This window comes from Alosa pseudoharengus, unplaced genomic scaffold (assembly GCF_046254945.1).
Source record: "Alosa pseudoharengus isolate Yale_2024_CS ecotype anadromous, Long Island Sound unplaced genomic scaffold, YU_APseudo_1.1 YU_APseudo_1.1_scf_10, whole genome shotgun sequence".
NCBI lineage: Eukaryota > Metazoa > Chordata > Actinopteri > Clupeiformes > Clupeidae > Alosa > Alosa pseudoharengus.
The window spans coordinates 29,548,833-29,568,130 of NW_027468565.1; the positions used below are offsets into that span (position 1 = coordinate 29,548,833).

At 46.8% G+C, this 19,298-nt stretch overlaps 1 protein-coding gene across 1 annotated transcript in view; it reads left to right on the forward strand.

The window, feature by feature from the left end:
• The window catches only part of tmtc2b (transmembrane O-mannosyltransferase targeting cadherins 2b), a 99,648-nt gene that overhangs the window by 38,827 nt on the left and 41,523 nt on the right, over positions 1-19,298 (forward strand). The window contains exon 2 of the mRNA XM_076299023.1: positions 19,280-19,298. This exon is cut by the window's right edge and continues 573 nt beyond it. Within this exon, the coding sequence (XP_076155138.1) occupies positions 19,280-19,298 (19 nt within the window). The remainder of the gene's footprint in view (positions 1-19,279) is intronic.

The following is a 19,298-nucleotide window of genomic DNA, read 5'->3' on the forward strand; positions in this document are numbered from 1 at the left end:
TCTTTCTCCTTCCTCTTTCTGCCCCTCCATCTCTCTCTCTCTCATTCTCTCTCTCTCTCCCCCTATTTCTCTCTTTCTCTGTACAGTTCTTTGTCTGCGGTCCTCACTGGCTGTAGACAGGGGCACAGCCACCACAGTTTCTTTGTCCTTGACGGCGTTGGTTTGGTTGCCATGGGTTACCTTTCCTTTGTGCCAGTGCCCCTCCAGGAGGTATCTAAGCAATGCCACTAATGCACAGCCTCCTCCTCCTCCTTCTCCTCAACTCTCTCAACGCTCCGCTTGGATAAAGGAGAGATTTATTTCTTTTTTTAAAACATTTTTAATTAGCCGGATGTTGCATGTGATTTGGGCTGCTGTTGTCTGTTGCAGCCAAAGAAGCTCTGTTGTTGTTGCTTCTGTTGTTGTTGTTGCTGCTGCTGTTGTTGTTGCTTCTGTTGTTGTTCAGTTTAGTTGTTCCTGAAGGTTGGAGATTTGTCACCAATGTGGGTCATCCTGCGAGAACTTAATTTATCACAGTCTCGATGGACAAAGAAAAACACACACACACACACACACACACACACACACACACACACACACACACACACACAAATTTCACCTGCTGCACAGCCAGTGCCTCACTGCAGAAAGCTGAGAGCACTCGGTCCCGACACAAAGGCGGACGAGGAGAGTTCCTGTCCCCTGCTCTGCTGTGAGCCCAAAGTAACGCGTAATTGCAGCCGGCGAAGGCGGTTTTTCTTGCCGGAGACGCTTTTACAGTGCCTCATGTTGTGAGGGGGGCCACCAGTGCCCTGTGATGTCTGGGGGCCGCTATAAACCCGTCTCCCCGTTCTGTAACATAATATACATCCCTCCCGTCCGCTCTGCTGTGGCTGCGCCAGCCTCATAAAGCCCTGTACATACGAGACCCTTATTACAGCCAGGGCTCCGTTTCAGACCAAGGTATTTTGATCTGCCACCCATATCTTGGCCGATCTTATTGTTGTCGCTGTTGTTTAAGTTTCTCTTTATTTGATTGCATTTCTTTTTGTGACACTAGGGGATATTTTTAATAAACGTCTGTGAGGCCCCTTCAACTGATGTCACCCTCTCCAGTTTAATACATAGACCAGACGTGTGTGTGTGTGTGTGTGTGTGTGTGTGTGTGTGTGTGTGTGTGTGTGTGTGTGTGTGTGTGTGTGTGTGCGATTTCAGTGTAAACAAGGCATAGTACAGAAAATACACCGATAGGACGTTCCAAGTGAAAGGGTTCACAGTGTGCGCCATCACAGAGACTCAGCCCTCCGGGCCATGCATATTTGGAGGAGGGAAGAGGTAGACCCATTTAACACAGGGATGATGGATGTGGACCCGAGGCCATTTTCATCTGCGCGCTGGCCTCTTTGTGTTTGTAGGACAATCAGGAAGTATTTCGCCGCGAAACACTTCAAAGGAAGCCCATTTAGCAGCGGGAAAGAATGTTTCCCCCGGCCGCTGCCTGACTCAAACCATTTCTCAGGCGGAGGAGAGGCGAGGGGAGCAGAAGAGAAAGAGCAGCCACTCAGGACATGTTGTTCTCTTTCCTCAGTGAATAGGGGAGCGTCCTAAAGAGAGCCGTCTTTAGTCCCTCAATAGCTCGTCGAGCCATGACGTGAAGAAGGCTTTATTGGAAGCAATCTTTCCCAGGCTTCAATTCATAATCAAAGTAGCTGGCCCTCAACCCAGAATAGTTCTATCCTTGTTCTTTTTTTTTTCTTTGGGCCTACCTTTGCAGTAAACTGAAACACTTGGAGAAAAAAAAAGCTGCCGCATCTGTTGTGCTGAGAGACATGAAATACTTTTTTCGTGAATTCAGGGCCTTGGGTTTGCTTTTGTTTACTTATGAGGGTCAGTGTGACCTTGGTCTGCTGGGTGTCCTCCCTGCTGTTTGACCACTGCAGCAGGACTTTACGATAGGGGATGGTGTTTGCATCTGGAAGAGAGGTTAAACGTAGAGAAATGCAGAAATCTTTTAAAGGCTGCTTGAACATGACTTCATCTCCCTCCTTTCTGAAGATCGAGTGAACAGACTGATACATTTCTTTTCAGTTTGCAGGCCAGTGAAGGAAAATAGAATTTTGATGGATGCTTTGATGGAACAGACTATGAAGTGAACATACTTGAGGATGTCTGTGGAGGAGGCATTCTGGTGCTGCTCCATTGTCTAACAATCCTGAGTGGATTGAAATGTTTGATCTGATCTGATGTTTTTTACTGGTATGTGCGTGGTTAGATGCGTTGGTATGGCATAAACACTGGCATTCCTCAGGCAACCAGTACCACAGGACTCACTCAGACACCAGAGGCGAGATGCCGAACTGTGTCATGTCTAGCACTGGGATCATGCTTGACAGATCGAACCGCCTGTCGCTCTACGTAGTGCAGCCGCACCAATGAATCATGGGAAGCCTGTGGAGCCATCCTTTAGTTTTGGTATCAAAGGCAAAGCATGGGATCAAGGGCTGGAAGTGGGGGCAGGAAACTCAAGACCCTGGGGTCCCCCCCCCCCCCCCCCTTCCCCCCTCTGTCCTGCACACCCATACTCAGCTGCAAATGTGGTTTTAAAAGCACTAGCTGGATGTGAGACCACATTGGAACCATATGACACCACTGCCAGCGACACGCTAAAAACAAAGTTATAAAGTTATTTATCGTTGTTTGTCGGGTTTTAATCTCTGCTATAGCGGACTGACTACGGGGTCATTATTCAAAATAGAACACATCATTTTTTAACACGACACTAGGAATATTTGTGTTTGTCTGGGAAATAAACATTAAGGCACTCTCTTCTTATGTAAAAAAAGGGAAGGAAAAGATATTGTTTGATTTCTTCTTAATTCTTCTTTGTCAACTGGCTGCTGTGAGCTTCGTGAAGTGGGGGAGGAGAGTGACTGGCGAAATCAAAGGGTCGTCAAACTGCACTTACTTAGGAGGGAAGGCTGTGTGGTTTCTGTGATTTTGGTGACTATAAAAGTCTAAAATGCGCAAATGAGCTCCTCGGCAGAAATGCAAATTGACACCATGTGGGAGAGACGCGGCGTTTTAAAGAGCGCTGGCGAGGCTGTTTGGGTCTTTTTTTCGACATGTTTACGGCCCTGCCCTGCCCGCTGTTCTCACGCAACAACACCGCCACTCGCTCCTGGGTGTCTCTGGAAGCGTTGTGTGTTGGAACTGCGGGCTAACGTTCAGCGTTTCAGTCTGAATTGTGGTTTTTGTTTTGTTTCTTTGCATTTCTCCCATTGTGTGACTCACATTTAAATTGTCATGATTGTTTTTAAGTTCCTGTTCTTTAGCTCTGTAAACAGATTTTAATTTCCTGTTTCACGCTGGTCTGGATTTAAGTTAATGGAATTTTTATTCCGTGTCTACAGTACAAAATAATGAGTTATATTTTAGTAAATCGATAAGATTAACGAGGCTACAGGGCTTACGTATGTAGACTTTTCCACACTTACTCAATTTGTGTGTGTGTGTGTGTGTGTGTGTGTGTGTGTGTGTGTGTGTGTGTGTGTGTGTGTGTGTGTGTGTGTGTGTGTGAGATTGAGTCATGAGGGTGCCTAGTTTCGCAGTAGGAAAGGTTTGACCATCAGGTGCTTTTCTTGTACCCACAGTGGCGGGTCATTTGTAAACACACACACACACAGCTCGGAAATGGGCCTCAACACATGGGCTGTCAATTAACCAGTACACCCCACATGGAGAGTAATAATCTGTGTGTGTGTGTGTGTGTGCACATGTGTGTGTCTGTGTGTGTTCACATATGCATATGTCGACCCATGCAAGGAGCTTCTGCCAACACACCTTGTTTGTGTGTGTGTAATGGATGATGGTGTGGGTGAATGGGCGGGTGTGAGGGGACCACACAGCACAGCTTGCAAAGGATCCCTCCATCTTTGAGTAATGAATGACACACAAGCATGCAGTGAACTGCTGGGACCACGTGCTGAGCCTCTGCCAATTAACAAGAGAAGCATGATTGTTTTTGTTCAGGGTGTGTGTGTGTGTGTGTGTGTGTTATGCTGTTGCTCACAGGCTCGTTTGTCATGAAGATTTAAAAATAAATGCTTTTCTTTGTTTGGACCACAGTTGACTGTAAAAACAATGTTCACAATACTGTACTGTTATACTGTTGATGTAGGAATTCAGTTACTGAAATCTGAAGTAGTTTGACAATTTTGTGGTTTTATGGTAAATTTGATTTTTATTGGATGTATTTCTGCCGTTTTCCTGTCTGGGAAGTTTGTAAACTTATATTATTTGAATTTATTTATAACATATGTATATATTTTAGCAAATGCTATTGTTCCCGACACTGCTGCATTGTCAGCCTTTGTCTTGGTTGCTGTTTTCCAAGACTCCTCTAAAAGACAAAGACACAATATTTTACTCTTCATCAAGGCAGAGAATGCACTCGCGGGGTCCCTCTCTCCCTCTCTCCCTCTCTGCCTCTCTCTCTCTCCCTCTCTCCCTCTCTCCCTCTCTCCCTCTGCCTCTCTCTCTCCCTCTCTCCCTCTGCCTCTCTCTCTCTCCCTCTCTCCCTCTGCCTCTCTCTCTCTCCCTCTCTCCCTCTGCCTCTCTCTCTCTCTCCCTCTCTCTCTCTCTGCCTCTCTCCCTCTGCCTCTCTCTCTCTCCCTCTCTCTCTCTGCCTCTCTCTCTCCCTCTCTCTCTCTCTGCCTCTCTCTCTCTCCCTCTCTCCCTCTGCCTCTCTCTCTCTCCCTCCCTCTCTCTCTCTCTTTCTCTCTGCCTCACACACACACATATCCTCTTTCTCTTTCTCTCTCATTTTCTCTCTCATTCTCTACCATCTCTCTCTTTCTCTCCCTCTCTCTGCCTCACACACATTCTCTCTCTCTTATTCTCTCTTTCATTATCCCTCTCTCTTTCTCATTCTCTCTCTTTCTCACACTCTCACACACACACACACACACACACACACACACACATTTTCTCTCTCTCCCTCTCTTTCTCATTATCTCTCCCTCTCTTTCTTATTCTCTCTCTCCCTTCCTCTCTCCCTCTCTCTCCCTCCTTCCTCCTGGCCTGTGCTGGATTGATTTGCTATCATGGTGCGGAGCGTGATGGATAGTGTGGGTGTTCAGGAGAAGGTCCTGCTAATCAGATTCTCAGCCAGAGGCATCAGCACCATGATGGGGCTGTGGCCTTAGTGTCAGGGTCCGCAGGGGGAGGGAGAGGGGGTGAGGGGTACGGGGGGTTGTATGGATGACACCCACTGTAGGTTAACAGGTCATCCGAGTAGACAGTTATAGACCACAGTGTCATCAATATTCAGTAATTCAGTCAACAATACTGGTTAGCAGTGCATTTCTAGAGAGAGATAGAGAGAGAGAGTGGGGGGTTATAGACCAAAGAATCCAATGCTCTGGTCACTGCTGGTTTGGAGTGCTGTCCAGGGGAAGATTAAGCCTATAGACCGGTGCATGCAGTGCTTTCTCTTTTTTACAGTAGCAGTTAAGGCCATTGTACACAGAGTCTGTATTTTCTGTCTGAAATTACTGCACAATTGAAAAAATAATCTGACATTAAGGTTTCTGGAAGAGGTTTGATTTTCTCTATGCAGAGCCTTGTGTTTGATGGATTGAAAAAAGATAAGAAATTATGGATTTTAGAATTTAAAGTGCATTTCTAGTGAGATAACAATGCATAATATTGTTATGCAGTGTATTCCATAATGAAATCCCCACTTGTTACTGTGGCAACTAGGGGTTTCTAGTAGAAGAAGAACCTAGGATGTGCTCTAGCAGTGGGCATGTTTTTTTTTTTTTGAATGGGTGAAATGGCCGCAGTTTCCATACTTTTGTTCAGTCATTTTGCTGTCAAACAAGTTTAAATTTGTGTGTATTTTGTATGCCATTGTGTATGCGTGACATCAGCTAAGAAGCATGGCATTTTGCTTTTCTGAGTCTATGTTTATATGCTCCAGAAATAAGCTGGTGGGCTTCGAGCTGTCTGGCATTTCAACAGACAAAGAGCTTAGTATATTCTACATGTTAGACTAATCCAATGGTCAATGGAAGCGTGGGGGGGGGGTCTTGCCAGTTGTAATATTCTTACAAGTGGCATGATTACTGTATTGCAAACAAAACTGGGAAATAATCATTTGACTTGGCAGTGACCATATGTTCCATTTTATATAGCTCTTCAGCTAATGCACAAGTCAGCTGGTTAAAAATGAGTTTCTAGGTAATACCACAGTCATGCCTGTTGCTTACACACACACACACACACACACACTCACACACATTTCACTCTTTCTTTCATTGTCGTGCAAGCAGGTCATCTGCTCAGTATTCCTTTAGTTGTCCCTCATACATCTGTTTGTGTGTAGGAGGTTCTGACACCGCACACACACACGCCCGCACGCACGCACACACGCACGCACGCACACACACACACACACACACACACACACACACGGATGCACACACACACACAGACATGTACACACACGCACGCACCATTAAAGCATCCTCTGGGTCCTCAGAGCTCCCAAATGATAAAACCGTCTTCAGTGGGCAGGATGGATCTGTCACGCAAGGACGATGGACGTGTGTACACACACACACACACACACACACACACACGCACAGACAGACAGAGACAGAGGGTTAGAGAGGGGGGCAGAATCCCTAATTTGTATTAAACACGAGAGGCTGAGTGGACACTCCTGCCTGTCTGTTTCCTGGCTGTTGCACTGAGGGTCGATCTGCTGGTCAGCAGCAACACTGCCCAACACTGACCACACATGCCTGCTAATTTATTGCCCCCCGGTCAGAAAGGGGTCACAGTGCAAGAACCCAGCCTTCCCCTGCTCCCTGCTAAGAGCTCCCCTGTTCACCCCCCCCCCCAACCACCCCCGCCCCACACACACACACACACACACACACACACACACACACACACACACACACACACACACACACACACACATACATAATATCACCCCCCTAACTGCTAACACAGGACTCTCGGTCACAGGTCAAAAACAGCCCCTCAAAAGCGCCCTCTTCCTTGGCTTGCATAGGAAAGCGTCCGACTCTATGCCAGACCAGCCAGGCCAGTGCCACGTCTGTTTCTATTCAGCGGTCACCAAGGTGGGCTTCGGCCATCTACAGAGTGCTTGGTCGATTAGAGCTAGCCTAATTGATGGAGCGGATGCCATCCTTCCTCCCAAACAGAAGGCTAAACTGGCCCGATGCGGCTTAGTCCGGAAACATCCTTAGCTCCTTTCCCCGAGACTCAATAGGATTCGGCGTAGACCCAATAAGACTCAGACCGCATTAATTCCGTCCAGTTAAAGGGCCTGGATTGATCGGGCTTAACTTCAATAGCAATCAGAGCCGCTTTGATTTATTTCCCTCACACGCTTGTGGAACAAAAGGCATTGATTGGAATCTCGGAATCTTGTGTGGCACGTCTCGTGACCTGTTACTCCAATTTATGAAGTCAATTAGCTACAGCTTGCACGTGGGATGCATTCATAATATGCCCGTATAGGCAGCAGGTTTTGTTTTTCATGCTGAAATATTCCGGTAGCCCTGCAGCTGTTGCCCATGCCTCGTGGCGCTGGGCGCGTGCTCCTGTGCCATGCCAATGAGGGTTGGGTGTGCCCACTGCCTGCGGCGTCCGTCCCATACCCGCCTCGGCGTGATTGATGCCAAGGCTCCATCTGCTTCTGGATACCCTCCCAATAGAACCCACTTCAGTGGCTAGTCATATGTCTGTATCACACCTTTGAACCGCGTGTGTGTGTGTGTGTGTGTGTGTGTGTGTGTGTGTGTGTGTGTGTGTGTGTGTGTGTGTGTGTGTGTGTGTGTGTGTGTGTGTGTGTGTGTGTGTGTGTGTGTGTGTGTGTGTGTGTGTGTGTGTGTGTGTGTGTGTGTGTGTGTGTGTGTGTGTGTGTGTGTGTGTGTGTGTGTGTGTGTGTGTGTGTGAGAGAGAGATGAAGAATGAAAGAAGAATAAGGAGGTACAGCATTGGAAAGATGGACTAGTAGAGCGTGGCTTGAGAAATAAGCACAGAGTGAGAGAGAATAGCTTGATTTAGTGTATGCCTCTTTGAAAAAGACAGAGAGCGAGAGAGAGTTTAAATATTGAATTTTAGTGAAGGAGGTAAATTGCAGAGAGAAAGCGGAAGCTGGAGGGATATCAAATTGTCCCCTGCAGAAAAAGGGTGAAATGCGGGGGAGAGAGAAAAGTCTCTTTAAACTATTGATTGGTGTACATTTTGCACAGAGGGAACAAAAGGAGTGCTGTGAGCTATCAGTGGTGCAGTTCCTCTCCGCTTCCTCCTCCGAGCTTTTGGAACACCGAAAGGAGATATTCACACACACACACACACACACACACACACACACTGACAAACTGAGTGTAGAGGTGCTCCTCGGGGTACTGGTTTAATTGCATTTTGCACCTGGCACAGACTGGCGTAGGACTGGTGTAGTGTGATTGAGGCCAGAGGAAGTGTGGGTGGATATTTCTCCTCTCGTCTCGCTCTGCGCACATCCTCCGGTAGAGCCAGTCGCCGATGCTGCTGACCGTGCGGTTCTAAGCTTAGCGGAGATTAGAACTGAGCTGTGGTGGAGTAATGGAGTGGGTTCAAAGGTCATGGTGCATATGTGTAGACACGGTCTAGCTGTGGTATGGACCGAGGGCTGGTGTAGATTTGGGTGTTGGGGGTGATCCTGGGCTTGAATGCATAGGCTCAGCAATGCAGGTGTAGGAGTACTGCAGGTGGATGTTTGTGTGTGTGCGTGTGTGTGTGTGCGTGTGCGTGTGTGTTCATGTGTTTATGTGTGTTTGTGTGTGTGCGTTCGTACAGTGTGAATGTGTGTGTGTTCGTGTGTGTGTTCGTGTGTGTTCATGTGTTTATGTGTGTTCGTGTGTGTGTGTGCGTGTGTGTGTGTTTGTGTGTGGGGCAGGTGTAGCAGGCAGGAGGTACTGTGGCTGATGTAAGCCTGAGCGTTTGGCCGGTACACCAGCCTCACCATGTGCAGTACATGATGCAACACACCCTCAGCCCTCAGCAACACAAAACACTTTTTTTTACAAGTTTTGTCAGTTTTTTTTCTGTTTGTGTTTTCACTCTCCAATTTCTGTCTTATTCATCATCCTCTAGAAACATTCCATTTGTAATTTGATTTATATGTATGCTGAGATGAAGGTTAGACTGGTGAGTGGAAGCACACCCTGAATAAATAAGTTCAAGTGTTTTATTTATACTTTTAAGCATTTTATGTTTTAAGTATGCTGCGTGTGTGTGTGTCAGTTAAAGATGACAAGTGAATAAGAGTGTTAATTTATGCATGTGTGTATGGAAGGAAGTGTGTGTGTGTGTGTGTGTGTGTGTGTGTGTGTGTGTGTGTGTGTGTGTGTGTGTGTGTGTGTGTGTGTGTGTGCGCGCGCATGTGTGTGTTTGTGTACTTGTCATAACTGAAGGCATTCCTCCGGGGCTCTGACAGCAGAGTTGCTCATGAAATAGAACAAGGCAGCCCTTTGATTTCTCTAAAGCCATGATGGAGTTTGCTTGTCATCGGGTCTATGCTCACTCATAATGACTTGATGTGAAATGACTTCACTGCACAGAAATTCAATTAGAAATTCATTTAGTTACAGACCGTGGAGAATGGGAATGGAAAGGAGCTCTACTACTGGGCCCTTCATTGAGAATTTACTTATCTGTGTTGAATATGGATGAAAGAAACCCTTTGTTTTGTTGCTAATAATATATTAGATATTCAGTGCACAGTCCACGTCTGTCAAGTACAAGAAAACCTGAACTCAGTGCTGCTGAGCTCACTTCAGATCATTTTTCATTTACTGTTGTTGTTTTTACATCGTGTTGTTGTTATTTTAATATTGTTGTGAGAGTATTGCGGTGAGATGAGGCTTGACAAGATTGAGAAAGAGATGTTGGAGAGAAATTGCTTTTCTGGCATGGGAGCTGATCTTACCCTCATCTGATGTTTCTGTTCAAGGTTTCTTCTTGTGAAAAAATGAGCTGTTCTGTGCCTCATTTTTCTTCTTTTTTGTTTTGCTCTAGGTGTTTCAGGCTCTTGGGTCTACAAAGCCCATTTCAGTTGTTATTGGTTCTATATAGGATTGGATTGAATTGAATTGAATTGAATAAAATGGATTCTGCTGAATGTTTGACACCAGGGCCAATCCAACGCTGAAGAGAGTAACTACCTGGACTGGCTCAGAGCAAGAATCATCTTGAACTGAACTGAGTTCAGCCTGAGGCCCAACATCCAACTAGGGCTGGGTTAGATTGTCGGGATATATGTCAGTAGAGGCGTCTTATTGATTTATCAAGTCTCCCGAGTAAATCATTTTTGTAGGAAAGAAAAGTCACAAGTCATTTGTCTTTCTCTGAAGAAGTTCATTTGGAACTCTCAGGGAAAATTAGGTTCTATTTGTTCCAGTCAGAGAACATCTGTGTTGAAGTAATTGCCCGGGTCTTAGTACAGGCTGCAAATCTGTTGCTGTGTGAGAAGACTTGCTTTGTGTTTTGTTGCAGAGCTCCTCTCTTAAAAGAGTTGCTTGTTGGATTGATATCACTCGCTTCATGTGGCAGATCTTCTAACGGTTTCTGTGACTCTAATGTCACTAGCTGTAAATTCGTACCAAAAGCAAAAAGATCTGCCTTGTGGCGAACGAAAGCAGTGTCCAGATGATCAGAGGGCTCCTCTTAACAGTGGAGCAGCAGACAGCGCGCTGCGGAAGAGTTGATCGTTTCACGGTGGCTTTAGGTCATTTGTGTTGGCCACAAAGGAGTCTCATTACCCACCCTGGCCTGTTGGCTCCGGCCCTTTGAGTGGGCGCCCGCCGTCCGCAGCGATGACTTCCTTTTCATCCCGTCTCACATAGATGCTGACCAAGCAGTGACCTCCAGCTGACCAACTGCTGTGACCCAGAACCAGACCACATCCGACCCAGATCTGGACTTGTGTGTGTGTTTCTCTCTCTCTTTCTCTCTCTCTCTCTCCCTCCCTCCCTCTCTCTCTCTCTCTCTCTCTCTCTCTCTCTCTCTCTCTCTCTCTCTCTCTCTCTCTCTCTCTCTCTCTCTCTCTCTCTCTCTCTCTCTCTCTCTCTCTCTCTCTCTCTCTCTCTCTCTCTCTCTCTCCCTCTCCCTCTCTCCCATGAACTCTGGCCGTCCCACGTGGCAGCCTGACCCCCGGTCTCATCACTGGTCCGCCGGGTCGTGGTAAATTAGCCAGGGATTAGGGCCCCCACTCTGCCTGCTGCAGCTGAAATGAATTGCCCAGATATTATCAGACGCTGCGCAAACAAAGCCATCTCCCGGGATTACTGCGGAAATAGGGAAATTTTTCCCAGCTCCTCCCTTCTCTTACTGTGCTTGATTATCAGAGTTTGGTTTAAAAAAAAAAAAAGATTAAGAAAAAAAGTTTCCTGTTTTAGGAGTTTGGGTGCATTTTTCAGACTTTTCCTATCACAATGCCACAGTCATTGTTTTTGCTTGGTCCTTTTTTTACGTGAGCTGGTTCACTGAAACATGATTTCTTTCTTCATTTTAAATTAGCCCCCTGACATGCAGCCAGCCTTCTGTCTTAATCACTCGCTCTCCGCTATAAATAATTAATGTATTTAAATGAGCACAATTCTTTTTGCCTCCTCCTCAATTCAAGAGAATGCACGATGAGAGTTGACGGCGAACAAATAATTTACATATGCAAAGTAAGCTCATAGAGCAGGAGGTGGAGACATCTTAGCTAGAAGCCTACCTTCCTTCAGCACTCCACAAATGGTCCGTTTGAAATCCCAACTAACAAGCGTCAATGTAAACGAAAAAATTAGCTGTGTGGAAGCTGTGTGAGAGATGGTTTGTTTTCTGTAGTGTTTGTAGACCCTCTCAAGTTTTTCCATAGAGCTGCAAGCCAATGGCCTCTGGCACAGAGAAAGTCCCGTGTGTGTGTGTGTGTGTGTGTGTGTGTGTGTGTGTGTGTGTGTGTGTGTGTGTGTGTGTGTGTGTGTGTGTGTGTGTGCATGGTTAATATATTCTCTCGCATACACAAGCAAGAGTAAGTCAGTGTAAAATGAATAACTTTGCCAGGGGGTGTTGTATCACTCAAAGAGTGAGATACTTTCTCAGTCACTCACTCGCACACACTCTCCCCCCCTTCCTTCCTTCTTTCTCCCTGCATGGTTTACACTGAAGTCTGGCTTGCTAATGATGTGCGGCTGGGTCTGTTTGCGTGTCAGGTGAGATAATGCAGGCCTGTTAGCGTCATAATGCTGGCCTGTTAGCTGTGAGTTTACTTAAGTCTGTGTCAGGCATATCCACACACACACAATGCCCTGGCGGCCTGGACTGAGCTCCTGCAAAGCCATCATTAGCCCCCCGACCCCCCTGTCGTCTCGCTGCTTTAAGGTGGAAAAAGAGTGAGGGGCAAGATAAAGAAGTGTTTTAGAGGCACTCCTCCATTAAGCATGATCCTATGGACTTTAACTCCTCCATGAGAGACCTTTGTGTGTCAGAGTAACATTGCAGAATGGCTTTAGTCTTGCCACTCAGCCTAATTGGTGGCAGAGAGTTTTACCCATGATGCTCAGACTGATAAGAGCTCACGGTGGAGCTCACAACTGATTCCCTAACTTGTCTAAGAAGGATATTTTATTTGCTTTGGCATATTATTTGTTTAGACCACAATGCACTCACAAATCCTTATTTAGAAGGACATTTAGGGCTATTTCCTTTTTTTTTTTTTACTTTGCAAAATTGCAGCTCACAGCTCTTTGCAAAAAACAAAACTGCAGCTCTGATATTCTTCATGATATCATGCTCCCCTTTATACACATTTCCCTCAGTTTTTGACCCTTGTCTCCTGTGAATACAGACTTCTTCATGTCCACCTCATCCATTACGGCTGTGTATTGGCACACCTCATCAGACACAGGGCCGCAGCCAAATTCCTCTTCCCACCATCATCATTATCATTATCATATGGCACAAGTGTTTGACAGAAAGCCAGTGGTTTGAGGAAGCCAGTATGGCTTTGGCCGGAGTGGACGGTATGTCCGTTACTGACCTGCGGGCATTCTCACGGGAAGAAACGGCAGACAAAAGCAAGCGGAGCTGAGCGGAGAGGGCGCTGAGAGGACCAGGCTGCGCCCACGCTGGACGCTCCCTGAAATATGACTGTGGCCCTTTCACATGCCACGTCTGGGTGATGACACATAGTTGGCAGAGGGGCCTTGCGCTCCTCGCTTCGCCTCACCACTGCCAGGGTGTTTTCCCCTCTTTTCTACTTTTTCACTCCATTTTCTCTCTCTCTCTCTCTCTCTCTCTGGCTTTTCATCCTACACTTGTTCTCTCTTTTTTATACTTTCTTTTTCTGTCTTTCATTGTTTTATATTTCTTTCTGTCTATATTTCTTTCAGTCTGTCTGCTTTTGTCTTTCTTTCTTTCTTTCTTTCTTTCTTTATTTCTGTGTTATTAAGTTTCACACACTGGCCCAAACAGAAAGCATATTGTACATTGTTCCGAGCACTCCCCCCCCCCCCTCTCTCTCTCACACTCTCTCTCTCTCTCTCTCTCTCTCTCTCTCTCTCTCTCTCTCTTTTCCCCCACTCCCTTGGCCCTCTGTGCTGGGGCCTCTCTGTTGGTGATCTGCAGCCTGAGATCGCGAACATTTGGGACTTTTTGTGCTCAGAGAGCCCACTGGGTCTTCCGGGCACGCGCTCCGTCTTGTGCACGCCACTGTCGAACCTCCCCCTCTCTGAGTTCCTGGGGAGTCCGTTGTTTGGATTTTAGTTGTACTTCTAATTCTAATCCATCTGTTTTGTTCTAGCCCGTCACTGGTCCTACCGCTTCTTCAGAGCCCAGGGTCTGCAGGCCATTAGCCGAGGGCAGAGGGCTGTAATTGTGGAGATGTGGTCTTTGTGTGGTGTTCATTTCTGGTGTTGTTTCTCGTGGGAATATGTGCTACCAGACCCCTGATGAGACTGCACACATTTGATGATAAACTAAGTCGAGGAGCGAGGACTGTTGTGTGTTTGTGTGTTTTTTGTACAGTACTGTAATTTGTGTGGGAATGAGGGGAAATCCAGAGAGCTGGCTGCTTACTCTGGGCCAGCTGTGGGCAACATCTTGGTCTGGTCTGTATCTGGGCCTTATTGGGGCCACACCTGGCCCGAACTGAACTGCTATGAGCATCACTGCTCATGCCCCCTCTTTTGTCTCTCACACACCTCTCTCTCTATTTCCTTTCTTTCTCTCTCTCTCTGTCTGTCTCCATTTCTGTCCATCCTTTTCTTAGTGCACTGTTCCTATTTCTTTCTTTCTCCTGCTTTGTTCTTTCCCTTTCATTCTCTTTCTCTCCCTCCACCCACCCACTCTCTCCCTCTCTCTCTTCCTCCACCCCTCCCTCTCTCCCTCGTTCCCTCTCCCCCTGCTTCTCGTTGCCACCCACAGCTCTCTGCACTCTCCCAGGAGGAGCAGGACATCTGTCTCCCCCCTCGCACTTGATTTGGAAAGCACTTTTTATTAGCAGGCCTGCGTGGTGGGAGACACAGCACTGTGTCACACTGAGAGCAGTGGGAGCACTAATAAGGAAGGAGCACACACACACACACACACACACACACACACACACACACACACACACACAGGAGCCCACACGCTCTCTTTCTGTCTCAGTTTCTCACACTTGTCAACTTGCATACTCCTCAACCTGCATACCTTGTGCTTTCTATTTTAATTTCTCATTTTTCTCACCAGCACCCCCCCTCTCTGTGTCTCCGTTCGTTGGCTTGCTCGCCCTTCTCTGTCCTCTCTCTCTCTCTCACCTGCGGGGCTCTTGTACTGCCCAGGCTCCAGCGGTCCCTCGTCTTCCACATCAGGGCTCTCGTTAAAGTCCCGTTCAGTTAGGGACTGTCCTAAGTGATGCTGGTGACACATACCACTGTGTATTCCAGTGCTTCCTTACTCACACACACACACACTCATGCCAGTTTTAAGGATGGGCTTGTTCAGCTAATTCCTTCTCCCTGTCTCTAGAGTTCGAGACATAATTAGATTACGTTGCTTTAGTGATGTAATCAACCTCAGTGGGGGGACCGCTCCTGCCAAGCTGCTCTCATGGTGGAGCGATGGTCTTTTTACTTGGCAAAATGGACAGTTGTGGTGGGGAAGGAAAGAAAAGAAGGGAAAAAAAAACGAGTCCTCTGGCATCGACGAGTCCACAGAACTGAGCAGTCAGCGGCGGTCAGCTCAGTGCCGTCCAGCTGCGCTCAGCAGACGGGGGACCGGGGCGGAAGAATGTGGTGATGGGGCAGAAATGCCAGCGAGCGACACACTCGATGTGCACACGAGATCGCTCCCGCCGAGTCAGATGAAATCTCCCCAAGCTGCTCGTCACTGAGCCAAAGCCCTCAGCCTACGTGTCTCGTATTGTCTCACAGCTTTGGAGTCGTTGGTATACTCGATCAATTCGCCCTACGCAGTTAAACAGAGACTGTTTTTCAAACACATATGCCTTCTATCTTGTCCAGTTGTTGTTTTGTTGTCAAATGCAGATGTGCTGGTTGTTCTGTGCCATATGGCTTTGCGCATGCTAAGTGGATGTTTAGCTTAAATGGAGACAGAGCTGCATTAATGGTTCGATTGAATCCTATTACCCTATTATCTGCCCTGTGCAACTCCACACAGGGGCTAGTGCTCAGGGAGCAGAGTGTGGTGGTGCTTGATAGTCATCTTCCTCTACAGGCAGCAGGGAATAGAGCTCTGGGCTTGGTGCCATCCTTATTCCAATGTTCCATATTCCACACACACGTACACACACACACACACACACAGAAACACAAAAATAAACATAAACACACACACACACACACACGGGCGTGCACACAAGCGCAAACTCACATAAACATAAACATGTCGTCCCATCTGCTTAGCAGGATGACAGGTGGATATCGTTGCTACTGGCAACCACACAAGGTTGTGGTTCCAGGTTCAAGCATATGATCAAAGGAGCGCAGACGTGCCGACAAGCTGGTACTGAAGATCAAATGATTCGCTACATTCATCATGAAAGAATCATGCCAGTTCCTTCACATCAACTTTCTCTCTCTCTGTTCTCTCCTCTCATTCTCGCTATCACACACACACACACACACACACACACACACACACACACACACACACACACACACACACACACACACATATACCTGGAGAAAGATGCTCTAATTTGAGTGTGTGTGAGTGTGTCTGAGAGATGACTAATGTATGTGATTTGATAACTAGACGTGGTAATTGTCATCACCATGGGGACTGATTGCATCCTGGTGCTGTTGGCTCCTTATTGCATATTAAAGAGCCATCCTTCACAAGTTTCAGTCATCACACACACACACTCACACACATTTACACGTTTGCTCCCAGGTGACTAATTACCCTTTGTCTGCTGTCACACTCACACCCAGAGTTTCACACAAACAAACACACACACACAAACGCCGGAAGAAAAGGGCATATTTCACACCTAGACACACAGATAGATAGATAGAGAGGTAGAGGTAGAGAGGGAGGGACAAAGCCAATGGCACAACTGCAGTTCCAGAATCTAAGTGTGTGTGTGTGCATGTGTGTAGGTGCATTATGATCACCCCCCTCCCCTCTTTCTCTGTCAACAGTTCTCTTTTCTTATGCATGTATAACACAGACTGCAGAGGGGTTGGTGTTTGTGTCTGGCCTTCTCAAGCATATCCATGTGTGTGTGTGCATGTGTATGTGTCTGCTCTCTACCCCTCCTCTTTAATCCCTTTCTCAAACAACATATTTGTTTATTCGTTGGGTCTCACTGGGGAGAGCAATCGGACCCCCCCTCCCAATCCCCCAACACACACACACACACACACACACACACACGGCTTGTTTACTGAGATGCAAGGCCTTCCCTTGCTGGCAGCCAAGTGCTGTGTGATTGGCAGCCTTTTGGTCCTGCTCTCTCCACGCCTCATTATGCCAACATGGTGATCTTTTTGTCCTCCTCTCTCTCCTTCTTTTTGTCCTCCTCTCTCTCTCCTTCTCCTCCTCTCACTCCCTCTGTCTGTTTGCTTTTGGGTAGAGGATGTGCTCTTCCAGAATCCTCTGTGAGCTGCTGGATAAACTCCACAAACTCTCACTCTCTCTTTCCCTCTCTCTGTCTCTCTCACTATTTATTTCTCTCTCTCACTCTCTCTTTTCCTCTCTCTGTCTCTCTTACTATTTCTTTCACTCTCATTCTCTTTTTCACTCTCTTTTTCCCTCTCTCTCGGTCTTTCTCTCTATCTATCTATCTCTCTCTCTCTCTCTCTCTGTCTCTCTTTCCCTCTATCCCTCCCTCCCACCCTCATAGCTTCACTGCTGGTCTTTTGTTCTCTCTCTCTCTCTCTCTCTCTCTCTCTCTCTCTCTCTCTCTCTCAGTTGGTTGGGCTCATTGTTCCTGGACAGCATAATGTAATGAGTTTTGGAATGAAAAGGCCATTCCGGAACCATCTTTTGTTTTGCCGTCGCCGCGCCACATAGCTGTGCCACCCTCTCCGCTGCTCCTCGCCGCTCTGTGGGATTGATTTTCGTTTTTGGCACCTCAGCCGTCCACACCTGGGCCCCCGCGGCGGAGGAATCATGCCCTCATAAATGCTCACATCACTGCACACACACACACACGCACGCACGCACGCACGCACGCACGCACAATCACACACATACACACGGTCTTCATAACACATTTATAAACGCTCAGTCTTTCCCACAGCTACATTTATCAATCACATATGGAATGACTTTATTAGGTATTTACAAATGCTCAAATCACTGAGCAGGGACCGAGTTCTATCTGTATGAAACCCTCTGTAAGTCTTCGTCTTTGCGTGTGTTTTTGTTTCCGGTGTGTTGTGTTGTTGAGGAAATAGCTGAGGGAGGTTGGGAAATGCGTGCTGAGGAGCTGTTGAAGGACTCGGTTCTGTGCACTGGAAGTCTCAGTCAGCCGTGAAGGTGACTGTGGTGAGGAAGCTAATTGAGACCCGGGAGAGATGCTCGGAAAACAGCTTGTATCTCTTGGATTGCTGAATCTTATGCACACACACACACACACACACACACACACACACACACAAACCGGTTTAGTGCTTATACCAAACATAATTATTTATAGTGGCAGCAAAGAAGGAACTGTTGATTCATAAATGGTTGTTCATCACTCTGGAAGCAGTCGTTCATCTTGATAGAGCTCATGCAGAAGCTCTTCGGTTAAGCAGAACCGATGGCACCGTCAGGGAGAGCTATTTACTTAACTAGAGCTGTTCAGTCAGGAAAAACTGTTCCGTTTCGTACGGTCACTCTCTTGTGAAGAAGATATTTGTTTTCTCAGCACAACCTCACAGGGAAAGAGAGGACCATATCTCTCCTATTTCCTCTTGGATGGATTTCTTTAAAAGTCAAGTGTGTAACTGTCAGTTTGCGTCTTATATCGTGTTTTAATCTCGGTCGCAGTTTAGTGCTGTGTGACTGTAAATCTCTTCTAAATCAATCCACGGGTTTGGCACTTTGGAGCATTGATCTTTTGAAATGCTTGCTCCAGTGTGTATCGCATGGCAGCAGTGTGTTTAGCGAAAGCAGTAAACGATACTTTCCACTTCAGCAGGTAGACAGGCCTTTTTACTGCGTCCGTATAACTCTCCTTTCATCAAATCATTTCGTTTCATTCAGTCCACACACATGAGAAAGACCCTTGGAGACACACACACACACACACACACACACGAGAAAGAGCCTTGGAGACAGAAAAATAACAGCACAAGACTGTAGACTGTGGTCATCTGTTGAGCCATTGCCTGAGTCATGTTGACCTGTCAGCCTCTTTGCCTTGCCTTTTTTTCTGGCATTGATGTTGTTGTATTGTTCATCTCTAACTGATTTATTTCTCTCTATCCCTCTCTCCCTCTCTCTCTCTTCTCTCTACCTCTATCTCTATCTCTATCTCTCTCGCTCTCTCTATCTCTCTATCTATCTATCTCTCTCTCTCTCTCTCTCTCTCTCTCTCTCTCTCTCTCTCTCTCTCTCTCTCTCGCTCTCTCTCTCTCTCTCCCTCTCTCTCTCTTCTCTCTACCTCTATCTCTCTATCTCTCTATCTCTCTATCTCTCTATCTCTCTATCTCTCTATCTCTCTCGCTCTCTCTATCTCTCTCTCTCTCTCTCTCTCTCTCTCTCTCTCTCTCTCTCTCTCGCTCTCTCCCCCCAGCCGAGCGATCAAGACCAAC